A 13,223-nucleotide genomic window follows, 5' to 3' on the forward strand; every position below is an offset into this window, starting at 1 on the left:
ATGACAGCGAACGCGAGTGGAGAGAGAGCACGTGCGCGATCGGGCAGAGAGAGAGTGCGCATGCGCGCGAGGTGGGAGAGAAAGGGAGAGCGTGTTTACGCATGGGGTTCAAGAGAGGGAGAGAGTGCGCGCGTGTGGTGGGAGAGGGGGATAGTGCGTGCGCGCAAGGAGTGAGAGTGGGAGAGAGTGTGTGCGCGAGGTGGGAGAAAGAGAAAGAGCGCGCGCGTGAAGTGGGAGAGGGAGAAAGTGCGCACGTGAGGTAAGAGGGAGAGCGCGCGCATGCGAGGTGCGAGGGAGGGAGAGAGAGATCGCGCGTGAGTGGGGAGAGTGTGGGTGAGTGGTGAGAGAGAGCGCACGTGAGGTGGAAGAGAGAGAGAGAGCACATGTGCGGGGGGAGAGACAGCGTGTGTGGCTGAGTGGGGGGAGAGAGAGCACGCGCGGCCGAGTGGGGGGAGAGAGAGAGAGCGCGTGGCTGGGTGGGGAGAGAGACTGCGCATGTGCGAGAGTGGGGAGAGAGCGCGTGCACGCGAATGGGGGGAGAGCGAGAGAGAGCGTGTGCGCGAGTGGGCAGAGAGAGTACGCCTGAGAGAGGAAGAGTGCGCATGCGACGGTGAGTGGACAGAGTGCACATGCGAGTGTGGAGAGGGAGAACGCGTGCACGAGTGTGGGGAGATGGAGAGCGCGTGCATGAGTTGGGAGAGAGAGAGCATGCGTGATTGGGGAGAGAGTGTGCGCGCACGAGTAGGGGGAGAAAGCGCGCATGCAAACGGGGAGAAAGAGCGACCGCGCGAGTGGGGCTAGAGAGGGAGAACACGCGTGATGAAGAGGAGAAAGAGCGCAAGTGCGAGTGGGAGAGAGAGAGCATGCGAGCGAGGTGGGGGAGAGAGAGAGAGGGAGTGCGCGCATGAGGCAGGAGAGAGGCATGGAGCATGCGTGCGAGGTGGGAGAGAGGGAGAGAGCGCGCACGCATGGTGGGAGAGAGGGGCGGAACACGCACCTGAGGTGGGAGAGAGGGAGATGGCACGCGTGAGATGCGAGAGTGGGAGAGGGCGTGCGCGAGATGGAAGAGAGGGAGAGGGCGCGCGTGAGATGGAAGAGAGAGGGCAAGGGCGAGGTGGGAGAGAGGGAGAGGGAGCGCGTGAGACTGGAGAGGGAGAGGGAGCGCGTGAGACTGGAGAGGGAGAGGGCGTGCGTGAGGTGGGAGAGGGAAAGAGCGTGCGCGAGGTGGGAAAGAGCCAGAGAGGGCGCGTGAGGTGAGGGAGAGCGTGCGCTCACAAGGTGGGAGGGAGAGAGCACGCGCGAGTTGGGAGAAAGGATGAGAGCGTGTGCGTGAGGTGATGAGGGAGAGAGCGGGGAGAGAGAGGGCGCGTGCGCATGAGTCGGGAGAGAGGCAGAGTGCATGCATGATTGGGGAGAGACCGCGCGTGTGTGCAAGTTGGGGGAGAGAGAGCATGTGTCTGTGAACGGGGAGAGAGAGTGCGCATGCTAGTGGGGAGAGAGAGCACGTGCACATGACCAGGGAGAGAGTGAGCGCCCGTGTGAGTCGGGCTATAGAGGGAGAGCGCGCGTGATGGGGAGGGGAGAGCGCGCTGCATGAGGGGGTGGCGACAGTGTGCGTGAGTGGGTAGAGAGTGCGCGTGTGAGTGGGGAGAAAGAGACCGTGCGAGCGAGTTGGCGGGAGGGAGAGAGTGCTCGCACTTGAGGTGGGAGAGAGTACGCGCATTATGCAGGAGAGGGATGGACCGTGCGTGTGACATAGGAGAGAGCACGCCGGCGAGGTGGGAGAGAGGGTCAGAGCGTGCACGTGAGATGCGAGAGACAGACAGGGTGTGCGCGAGATGGGAGAGAGGGACAGGGCGTGTGCGACGTGGGAGAGCGTGCGCGTGAGGTGAGGATGAGAGCGTGCGCTCGCGAGGAGGTTGGGAGAAAGCATGCGCGAGTGGGGAACGAGGGAGAGAGCACATACGTGAGGTGCGAGAGAGGGAGAGAGTGTGTGCGCGAGGTGGGAGAAAGGGTGAGTGCGCGCTTGTGAGATGGGAGAAAGGGTGAGTGCGTGCTTGTGAGATGGGAGAGAGGGTGAGTGCACGCTTGTGAGATGGGAGAGAGGGTGAGTGCGCGCTTGTGAGATGGGAGAGAGGGAGAGGTCGCGCGCGAGATGGGAGAGAGGGAGAGGTCGCACGAGATGGGAGAGAGGGAGAGGTCGCGCGCGAGATGGGAGAGAGGAAGCGCGTGAGGTGGGAGAGAGGGAGAGGAAGTGCGCGAGGTGGGAGAGAGGGAGAGGACGTGCGCGAGGTGGGAGAGAGTGTGCGCCAGGCCGGAGAGAGGGTACGTGAGGTGAGAGGGAGAGAGTGTGCGCTTGCGAGGTGGGAGGGAGGGAGAGAGCACCCGCAAGTGAGAAGAGAGGGAGAGAGCACGTGTGTGAGGTAGGAGAGAGGGAGAGAGTGCATGCGTGAGGTGGGAGGGAGGAAGAGAGAGCACGCGAGGAGGGCAAGAGCATGCGCAATGTGGGCGAGAGGGAGAGAGTGCATGTGATGCGGGAGAGAGTACACGCGCGAGCTGGGAGAGCGTAAACGAGTGCACGCGAGGTGGGAGAGAGGGAGGGCGCGCGCACAAGTGGCGAGAGAGAGTGAGACAGCGCATGTGCAAGTGGGAGGAGAGAGAGAGAGCACGCGCACGAGTGGGGAGAGAGAGTGTGCACGCGTAGCAGGTAGGGGAGCGATGGAGCGCGCATGCTGCGGTGTGAGGAGGTGACGGAGTGGGCGAGGAGACGGGAGGCGACAGCACGCGTGGTGGAGGTGACAGCGTGTGCGAGATGGGTAGAGGGAGAGAGATGTGCACGAGTGATGGACAGAGGGAGAGGGTGCACATGAGGTTCTGGGGAGAGAGAGTGCGCGTCTGTAGGGGATGGATGGAGAGAGCACACGATTTGGGGGGAGAGAGAATGTGCAGGAGGGGAGATGAGAGATTGCATGTGAGGGGGGAGAGAGAGAGTGCACGCGAGGAAGAGAGCAAGTGCGCGCAAGTGGGGAGAGAGTGAGCGCGTGTGCAAGTGGGGAGAGAGACAGCGCACGTGCGAGTGGGGAGAGAGAGATAGAGCGCATGCGCGAGTGGGGAGAGAGAGAGAGCCTGCGTGAGTGGGGAGATAGAGAGTGCACGCACAAGATGGCCTAGAGAGAGAGAGAGCAAGTATGCGTGAATGGGGAGAGAGAGTGTGCGAACGAGTGGAAAGAGAGAGAGCGCACACGCGTGATTGGGGAGAGAGAGAGCGCGTGCGTGAGTGGGGAGAGAGAGAGAGACCGGGCACACGAGTAGGGAGAGAGAGGGCGCGAGCATGTACGCGAGGTGGGTGAGAGGGAGAGCACGCATGAGAGATCGGAAAGAGGGAGAGGGCCTGCACGAGGTGGGAGAGAGGGAGAAAGCATGCGTGAGGTGGGAGAGAGCGCACGAGAGGCGGGAGAGAGGGCCCGTGAGGTGAGAGGGAGAGCGTGCACACGTGAGGTGGAAGGGAGGGAGAGAGTATGCGCACGCAAATGGGGAGAGAGAGAGCGTGTGCGTGAATGGGGCTAGAGCGGGAGAGCGCACGTGTGACGGGGAGGGGAGAGAGCGCACACGCGAGGGGGTGGTGACAGCGCACGCGAGTGTGGAGCGAGAGAGCGTGCCTGCGAGTTGGGAGAGAGAGAGAGCGCCCGTGTGAGTGGGGGGGAGAGAGGGAGAGAGTGCTCGCGCTTGAGGTGGGAAAGCGCGCACGCATGAGGCAGGAGAGAGTGATGGAGCGTGCGTGCGAGGTGGGAGAGAAGGAAAGAGCCCGCATGCAAGGTGGGAGAGAGGTGAGAGCGTGTATGTGAGGTGGGAGAGAGGGAGAGGGCACACGTGAGATGTGAGAGAGGGAGAGGGTGCGTGTGAGATGGGAGAGGGCGTGCGCAAGGAGGGCGAGAGTGTGCACAAAGTGCGAGAGGGAGAGAGCGCATGCGAGGCGGGAGAGTGGGAGAGAGCGCGCATGTGCGAGTGGGGAGAGAGGGAGGGCGTGCGCACGAGTGGGGAAAGAGACAGCGCATGTGCAAGTGGGGGTCGACGGAGCGCGCTTGCGGTAGAGATGGGAAGTGATGGCGCAGGCATGGGGAGGGGAGGTGACGGAGATGAGAGCGAGCTAGTGAGGGGGGAGAGAGAGAGTGCACGAGAGTGGGGAGAGGGAGACTGCGTGCGAGGGGAGAGAGAGGGCACGTGAGTGGGGAGAGAGGGAGAGAGCGTGCGCGAGGAGGGAGAGAACACGCGAGAGGTGGGAGACAGTGCACGTCCGAGGTGGGAGTGGGGGAGTGCGCGTGCGAGAGGGTAGAGAGAGAACGCGCACGAGTGGGGAGAGAGAATGTGCATGAGTGGGAGAGAGAGAGAACATGCACGAGGTGGGTGAGAGAGAGAGTGCGCGCGAGTGGGGAGAGAGAGAGAGCGCGTGCGTGTGGGGATGGAGAGAGAGCACACGCACAAGTGGGGAGGAGGTGAGAACATGTGCGCGTGCGAGTTTGGAGAAAGAGAGAGCACGCGCATGAGTGGAGAGAGAGAGCGCGTGCGAGTAGGGAGAGAGGGAGAGAGCACGTGTGTGAGTTGGGGGAGAGAGAGAGCGCACTTGCGAGTGGGGAGACAGACGCGCGCACATGAATGGTGGGAGAGAGGGCGTGTTTGCTTGAGTGGGGAGAGAGGAAGTGCGCGTGTGCGATGGGGAGGGGAGAGAGTGTGCACGCGAGTAGGGGGAGAGAGTGAGTGCGCACGCGACGGGGATGGGAGAGGGCGCGCGTGATGGGGAAGTGATGGCGAGGGGAGGTGACAGAGCGCGTGTGAAGGGGTAGAGGGAGTGAGCGCACATGCAAAGTGGGAGAGAGGGAGAGAGCGCGCACGAGGTGGCAGAGAGAGGGAGAGTGCACGCGCGACTTGTGAGAGAGGGAGAGCATGCGCAGTTGGAGAGGTGGAGAGAGTGTGCGCGTACGAGGCAGGAGAGCAGAAGCGAGCGCCTGAGGGGGGCCGAGATGAGACAGCATTTGCACGAGTTGAGGGAGAGAAAGAGCGTGTGTGCATATGAAGGGGGAAAGAGCGCATCCAAGGTGGAAGGGAGGGAGAGAGCGAGTGCGATGTGGGACAGAGGGAGAGTACGCGTGCGCGAGGTGAGAGAGGGTGAGAGAGAGTCCTCACGTGTGAGGTGGGAGAGAGGGAGAGGGTGCGCGTGAGATGGAAGAGAGCTAGAGGGCGTGCGCGAGGTGGGAGAGAGGGAGAGGGAACGTGTGAGACTGGAGAGGGAGAGAGCATGCGCGAGGTGAGAGAGAGCCAGAGAGGGCGAGTGAGGTGATGGAGAGCGTGCGCTCGCAAGGTGGGAGCGAGAGCATGCGTGAGTGGGGAGAGAGGATGAGAGCGCGTGCATGAGGTGATAAGGGAGAGAGCGGGGAGAGAGAGGGCGCGTGCGCGTGAGTGGGGAGAGAGGCAGAGCGCATGCACGATTGGGGAGAGAGCGTGCTTGTGTGCAAGTTGGGGGAGAGAGAGCATGTGTCTGCGAACGGGGAGAGAGAGAGCGCACGCAAGTGGGGAGAGAGAGCATGCGCACATGACCGGGGAGTGAGCACCCGCGTGAGTCGGGCTATTGAGGGAGAGCGCCTGTGATGGGGAGGGGAGAGTGCGCCACATGAGGGGGTGGCGACAGCGTGCGTGAGTGGGTAGAGAGCGCGCGTGTGAGTGGGGAGAGAGAGAGCGTGCGAGCGAGGTGCGGGGAGAGAGAGAGGGAGAGAGTGGTCGCGCTTGAGGTGGGAGAGAGTACGCGCATGAGGCAGGAGAGAGGGATGGAGCATGCGTGCGACATAGGAGAGAGCGCGCAGGCGAGGTGGGAGAGAGGGTCAGAGCGTGCACATGAGATGCGAGAGAGGGACAGGGTGTGCGCGATATGGGAGAGAGGGACAGGGTGTGTGCGAGGTCGGAGAGGGAGAGAGCGTGCGCAAGGTGGAAGAGAGGGCGCGTGAGGTGAGGGTGAGAGTGTGCGCTCGCGAGGAGGTTAGGAGAGAGCATGCGCGATTGGGGAAAGAGGGAGAGAGCACATGCGTGAGGTGCGAGAGAGGGTGAGAGTGCACTTGTGAGATGGGAGAGAGGGAGAGGGCGCATGTGAGATGGGAGAGAGGGAGAGGACGCGCGCGAGATGGGGGAGAGGGAGAGCATGCGCAAGCTGGGAGAAAGTGTGCGCCAGGCCGGAGAGAGGGCACGTGAGGTGAGAGGGAGAGAGTGTGCGCTTGTGAGGTGAGAGGGAGGGAAAGAGCACCTGCGAGTGAGAAGAGAGGGAGAGAGCGCGTGTGTGAGGTAGGAGAGAGGGGGAGAGTGCATGCGTGAGGTGGGAGAGAGGAAGAGAGAGCACGCGAGGAGGGCAAGAGCGTGCGCGAGGTGTGCGAGAGGGGGAGAGTGCATGTGATGCGGGAGAGAGTGAGAGAGTGCGCGCGCGAGCTGGGAGAACGTAAGCGAGTGCGCGCGAGGTGGGAGAGAGGGAAGGCGCGCGCACAAGTGGCGAGAGAGAGTGAGACAGCGCATGTGCAAGTGGGAGGAGAGAGAGCACGCGCGCGAGTGGGGAGAGTGTGCGCACGTAGCAGGTAGGGGAGGCGATGGAGCGCGCATGCTGCGGTGTGGGGAGGCGACGGAGCGGGCAAGGAGAGGGGAGGCGACAGCACACATGGTGGAGGTGACAGCGTGTGCGAGATGGGTAGAGGGAGAGAGGTGTGCACGAGTGATGGACAGAGGGAGAGGGTGCGCATTAGGTTCCGGGGAGAGAGAGTGCGTGTCTGTAGGGGACGGATGGAGAGAGAGCACATGATTTGGGGGGAGAGAGAATGTGCAGGAGGGGAGATGAGAGAGTGCATGAAAGTGGGGAAGAGAGTGAGTGCGCGCGAGTGGGGAGAGAGAGTGAGCGCGTGTGCGAGTGGGGAGAGAGAGAGCGCACGCACGAGTGGGGTGAGAGAGAGAGCCTGTGTGAGTGGGGAGAGAGAGAGCGCACGCACGAGGTGGGCTAGAGAGAGAGAGAGCGAATATGCGTGAATGGGGAGAGAGAGTGTGCGAGCGAGTGGAGAGAGAGAGAGCGCGCACGCTTGATTGGGGAGTGAGAGCGCATGCGTGAATGGGGAGAGAGAGAGAGACCGCACGCACGAGCGGGGAGAGAGAGGATGCGCGAGTGGGGAGAGAGCGCGAGCACGTATGCGAGGTGGGTGAGAGGGAGAGGGCGCACGAGAGATCGGAAAGAGGGAGAGGGCGCGCTCGAGGTGGGATAGAGGGAGAAAGCATGCGTGAGGTGGGAGAGAGCGCACGAGAGGCGGGATAGAGGGCGCGTGAGGTGAGAGGGAGAGCGTGCACACGTGAAGTGGAAGGGAGGGAGAGAGTATGCGCCGCGAACGGTGAGAGAGAGATCGCGTGCGCGAATGGGGCTAGAGCGGGAGAGCGCACGTGTGACGGGGAGGGGACAGAGCGCACACGCAAGGGGGTGGTGACAGCGCACGCGAGTGTGGAGCGAGAGAGCGTGCCTACGAGTTGGGAGAGAGAGAGCGGCGTGTGAGTGGGGAGAGAGAGGGAGAAAGTGCTCGCGCTTGAGGTGGGAGAGCGCATACGCATGAGGCAGGAGAGAGGGATGGAGCGTGCGTGCGAGGTGGGAGAGAGGGAAAGAGCGTGCATGCAAGGTGGGAGAGAGGGTGAGAGCGCGCATGTGATGTGGGAGAGAGGGAGAGGGCACACGTGAGATGTGAGAGAGGGAGAGGGCGTGTGTGAGATGGGAGAGGGCGTGCGCGAGGAGGGCGAGAGTGTGCGCAAAGTGGGCGAGAGGGAGAGAGCGCATGCGAGACGGGAGAGCGGGAGAGAGTGCGTACGAGGTGGGAGAGAGCGCGCATGTGCGAGTGGGGAGAGAGGGAGGGCGTGCGCACGAGTTGGGAGAGAAAGAGACAGCACATGCGCAAGTGGGGGGCGACGGAGCGCGCATGCGGTGGCGATGGGAGGTGATGGCGCAGGCATAGGGAGGGGAGGCGACGGAGATGAGAGCAAGCAAGTGAGGGGGAGAGAGAGAGTGCACGAGAGTGGGGAGAGAGAGACTGCGTGCGAGGGGGGAGAGAGTGAGCGCGCGAGTGGGGTGAGGGAGGGCATGTGAGTGGGGAGAGAGGGAGAGCGTGCACGAGGAGGGAAAGAACACGCGAGAGGTGGGAGATGGTGCACGTGCGAGGTGGGAGTGAGGGAGTGCGCGTGCGAGAGGGTAGAGAGAGAACGTGCACGGGTGGGGAGAGAGAATGTGCGCGAGTGGGAGAGAGAGAACACACACGAGGTGGGTGAGAGAAAGTGCGCGCGAGTGGGGAGAGAGAGAGAGCGCGCGTGTGTTTGTGGAGGGAGAGAGAGTACACGCACTAGTGGGGAGGAGGTGAGAACATGCGCGCGTGCGTGTTTGGAGAAAGAGATCGCACGCGCATGAGTGGGGAGAGCACGCGTGCGAGTAGGGAGAGAGAGAGAGAGCACGTGTGTGAGTTGGGGGAGAGAGAGAGAGAGTGCACATGCGAGTGGGGAGAGAGACACGCGCACATGAATGGTGGGAGAGAGGGCGCGTTTGCTTGAGTGGGGAGAGAGGAAGTGCGCGTGTGCGATGGGGAGGGAAGAGAGTGTGCACGCGAGAAGGGAGAGTGAGTGCGCACGCGACAGGGATGGGAGAGGGCGCGCGCGATGGGGAAGTGATGGCGAGGGGAGGTGACAGAGCGCGTGCGAGGGGGTAGAGGGAGTGAGCGCACATGCAAAGTGGGAGAGAGGGAGAGGTAGCGCGCATGCGAGGTGGGAGAGAGAGCGCGCGAGGTGGCAGAGAGGGAGAGTGCACGCGCGACTTGTGAGAGAGGGAGAGCATGCGCAGTTGGAGAGGTGGAGAGAGTGTGCGCGTACGAGGCAGGAGAGCAGAAGAGAGCGCCCGAGGGGGGCCGAGATGAGACAGCATTTGCATGAGTTGGGGGAGAGAGAGAGCATGTGTGCGTATGAAGGGGGAGAGAGCGCATCCAAGGTGGGAGAGAGGGAGAGAGCGAGTGAGATGTGGGACAGAGGGAGAGTACGTGTGCGTGAGGTGAGAGAGAGGGTGAGAGAGAGTCCTCATGTGTGAGGTGGGAGAGAGGGAGAGAGTGCACGTGTGAGGTGGGAGAGAGGGAGAGAGTGCGCGAGCCAGCTGGGAGAGAGGGAGAGAGCACGCGCAAGTGGGGAGAGAGGGAGAGAGTGCGTGCGAGGTGGGAGAGAGGGAGAAAGTGCGTGCGAGGTGGGCGAGAGGGAGATAGCGCATGTGATGAGGGCGAGAGCGTGGGCAAGGTGGGTGAGAGGGAGAAAGCACACATGAGGCGGGAGAGAGAGAGAGAGAGCGTGAGGTGGGAGAGTGCGCATGTGCGAGTGGGGAGAGAGGGAGGGTGCGCACACGAGTGGGGACAGATAGAGACAGTGCATGCGCAAGTAGTGGGAGAGCGAGAGCATGCGCATAAGCGGGGAGAGTGTGCGCGTGCAGCAGGGAGGGGAGGCGACGGAGCTCGCGTGCGGTGGCGAGGGGAGGCGACGGAGCGGGCATGGGGAGGGGAGGTGACGGAGTGTGGGCGGCGGTGGTGACAGCATGTGCGAGATGGGTAGAGGGAGAGCGTGCATGCAAGGTGGGAGAGAGAGAGAAGTGTGCACAATTGATGGACAGAGGGAGAGGGTGCGCATGAAGTTGGGGGAGAGAGAATGTGCAGGAGGGGAGATGAGATAGAGCATGTGAGGGGGGAGAGAGAGTGCACGAGAGTGGGGAGAGAGAGCATGTGCGCAATTGTGGGGAGTGAGAGCCCGTGCAATCGGGGGACAGAAAGAGCGTGCGCGCAAGGGGGGACAGAGAGAGAGAGAACAAGTGTGTATGAGGGAGGAGAGAGGGAGAGAGAGCGCCTGCTCAAGGGGTGAGTGAAGGAGAGAGCGGGCACTTGCACATGGGTGGAGAGAGGGAGAGAGTGCGTGCGAGTCGGGAGAGTGCACGCAAGGGGGGGGAGAGTGTGCGTGAGGTGGGGCGAGATAGAGTGTGTGTGAGTGGGGAGAGCGAGAGTCTGCTTGTGGGGCAGAGAGAGAGGGAGTGCATGCAAGGGGGGAGAGAGAGAGAGCGCACACGAAATCTGGGAGGGAGAGGGAGCGCGCACGAGATTGGGGAGGGAGAGAGAGCGCACGTGTGCGTGCATGAGATCGGGGAGGGGGAGAGAGTGCGCGCAAAGGGGAGAGCAAGAGAGAGTGTGTGCACGAGTGGGGAGATAGGGTGTGCGCGAGGGGTAGAGAGATTGAGTGCGCGCAAGGTGGGGCGAGAGAGTGAGACAGTGTGCACTTGTAAGGGTGGGGAGGAGAGACAATGCGCGCGAAGTGCAGGAGACGGATCGCGCGTGAGATGGAGGAGACGGAGCACGCATGAGTGGGAGGGGACTGAGTGTGTGCAAGTGGGAGGTGACAGAGCACACGTGAGGGAGAGAGCGAGTGCGCGCGATGGGGGAGAGAGGGAGTGAGGAGTATGTGCAAGCTCAGGGAGAGAGTGTGCACGTGAGGGAGAGAAAGAAGAGGGGAGAGAGAGGGCGCACAAAAGGGGAGACAATGTGTGCAAGTGGGGAGAGGGAGTGTGCGTGCAAAGTGGGGAGAGAGAGGGCAGCCCGATGGGGGCGAGAGAGAATGCTTGCAAGGCAGGAGAGAGAGTTCATGCAAGGAGGGGAGGGAGAGCGGGCACGCGAGAGGGGGGAGAGATAGAGTGCGCGCGCAACTGGGGAGAGGGAGAGTGCGCGTGAGTGGGAAGAGAGAGAGTGCATGCGAGTGGAGTGAGAGAGAGAGTGCCCGCGAGGGGGAGAGAAAGAGAGAGAGGACGCTTGAGGGGGAGAGTGAGAGTGCTTGCGATGGAGAGATGGGAGAGAGTGCGCACGAGTGGAGGAGAGAGAGTGCTTGCGAGGGTAGGAAAGAGAGTGTGTGCTTGAGGGGGAGAGAGTGTGCGCGAGTGGGGAGAGAGAGTGTTTGCAAGGAGGGAGAGTGAGTGTGCATGAGGAGGATGGGAGAGTGTGCCTGAGTGAGGAGAGAGAGATAGAATGTGTGCGAGGTGAGGACAGAGAGTGCGCTCGAGGTGGGTGGAGGGAGAGTGTGTGTGTGGGTTGGGGGGGGAGAGAGAGAGAGAGTGCGCACGAGGGAAGCAGCTGGCGGCAGCAGGATAGTGCGAGACACTGTGTGTGTGTGTGTGTCTGTCTGGCTTACTCCCAGTCTCAAGGCTTGCACTCACCCTCACCCTACACATCAACACACCCACCCACATACAGCGGGTGAAAGTGAATGAATGAGCACCCTGAGACTGGGAGTGTGACGGACACACAATCTGACCTCACGCACGAATTGTCATCCTTTATTAATTACTCATCTTTTTTTAAATTATCGATTTATTGCACTGACATTGCTTTATTTTTGCTCAGCAAGTTGTTTCTTTGCTTCATATCTCAACATTTTATTGAAATTCATGTTTAATGTCATTGCCAAACCTTATCTTTCTGAAATCTGTTCATCGGTTCCCTGAGTGAGAAAAAGTTTGAAATGTGGCCCCTGGCATAAAAAGGTTGGACAAGCCTGTTTTAGTTTTGAAGTTTCTTCATTTCATTGTGTTTCACAAGCACTTAGGGAGTGAATGTAATGTTTTATTTTTCAGCATGAAGTGGCCTGAGACTCTTGTTCTTCTGATTGGACTGGACGTTCTCTCTCATCAGAAAGTAGATTGTTCGATGAATGAAGAAGAATCTATGTGTATTATTGAAAAAATTAGTGACAGCAGTGTTTGCAGGCAAGTAAGAGTGAAACCAAGATAGAGTAACAGGTTTTATGATGTAATTGGCTGCTGAAATGAGTTTACACTCATCTTCTGGACATCTGTAAATCGCAATACTGGGAGAAGCAATTGATTGAAAACAGTACTCGCACAGCTTATAATCATGTTACACTGGTGACTTTTTGATTGAGAGGCAGATTTTTGATATAGATATAGACTTCGCTGAAGAGCTTGTGAAGTGTTATTACTTTGCAGTGTAGGTTCTTCGCAATTAACCCAATTGTTTCATTTTGTTGTTGTTTCTTTTAATCAAATTTTCATTTGTTCATGTATCCACTGTGGTGATTTGTCTTTCTTCCCCCAGCTTTTATTTTTGCTGAAATTAAATATATTTCAATGAACAATCAGAAGGGCAATCAGGAAATAAACCAAATGAGGAATCAGTGTCAGACATCACCCATAGTCAAATCCTGGTCAGTTGAATGGTGGAAGCATTTATTGCATGATGAATCATAAATATTGCAAGTTGGAATGACATGGTATTTCAGAGATGATAATTGCAGGAGAATATGGATAGGGTGGAGTTATGGGGAATATAAATTTCATCTGTTTACATAAATGAACACCCTCTTCAATTTTGACAAGTTACTTTTCTCCCCTTCTTTGATTTGACTAAGGTTGAAGAGGTAGGCTTATGGCCTTGCATGAAGTCTGATGTATTCTAAACTCACCATTATTAGGTAAATAGTAGTATTTGGGTGACTTTCATGCCGACTTCTTTCTGTTCCCTTTTACCATCCCATGGCACAGAATGGTTGTGGCACACTCAGCATCTGGCAGAGCCCTGGCCACCACTTAGCAGGAGCTGGCATACCTATTCTCCATTCGAATTGAGAGACAGTGGTACAGAACAAGCTAACTGCTGGTTCTATGTTACGTACTTCACTTAAACAAACAAAAGAGTAATGAAAAAAGCAAAGTGATGATAGATGAGGTATTGCTTTAAAAATGGTCAATGGATTTACAGGAGAGTGAGGTAAAGAAGTGACTGAAGACATCTTGCGTGAGACATATTGATCTCTGCTTGAATGGAATGTTGTATCTTATAGACGTGTGCACACACACAGTGGTGCAGAGATATTATACTGAATTGCAACACACACAAAATCATTGCTTTTTCATACAACAAAAACTGAGGATTTATTTATTTTATGTTGTTACAGATTACTGTTTCTAAAGCTTGCTAAAAACTTATTGCTATGGATAAGTGATATTTCGAAATATAGTGCATGGGATCTATAATTTGTGGTTTTCATTTTCAGCTAGTCTACGGGAGAGTGACCCTTAACAATGTGGAGATGAGCCACTAAGATTTTGGATGTTGTGTCACATTTCTCCTTGCATTGATAGTTCT

General features: G+C 59.0%; 1 protein-coding gene across 1 annotated transcript in view; it reads left to right on the forward strand.

Annotated features, from left to right (window-relative positions):
* LOC121290046 (phosphatidylethanolamine-binding protein 4) overlaps positions 1-13,223 on the forward strand; it is a 511,444-nt gene that overhangs the window by 71,057 nt on the left and 427,164 nt on the right. The window contains exon 2 of the mRNA XM_041210194.1: positions 11,693-11,824. Coding sequence (XP_041066128.1) covers positions 11,694-11,824 — 131 coding nt within the window. The 5' untranslated portion in view covers position 11,693. The remainder of the gene's footprint in view (positions 1-11,692; positions 11,825-13,223) is intronic.

Source organism: Carcharodon carcharias, chromosome 17 (assembly GCF_017639515.1).
Source record: "Carcharodon carcharias isolate sCarCar2 chromosome 17, sCarCar2.pri, whole genome shotgun sequence".
NCBI lineage: Eukaryota > Metazoa > Chordata > Chondrichthyes > Lamniformes > Lamnidae > Carcharodon > Carcharodon carcharias.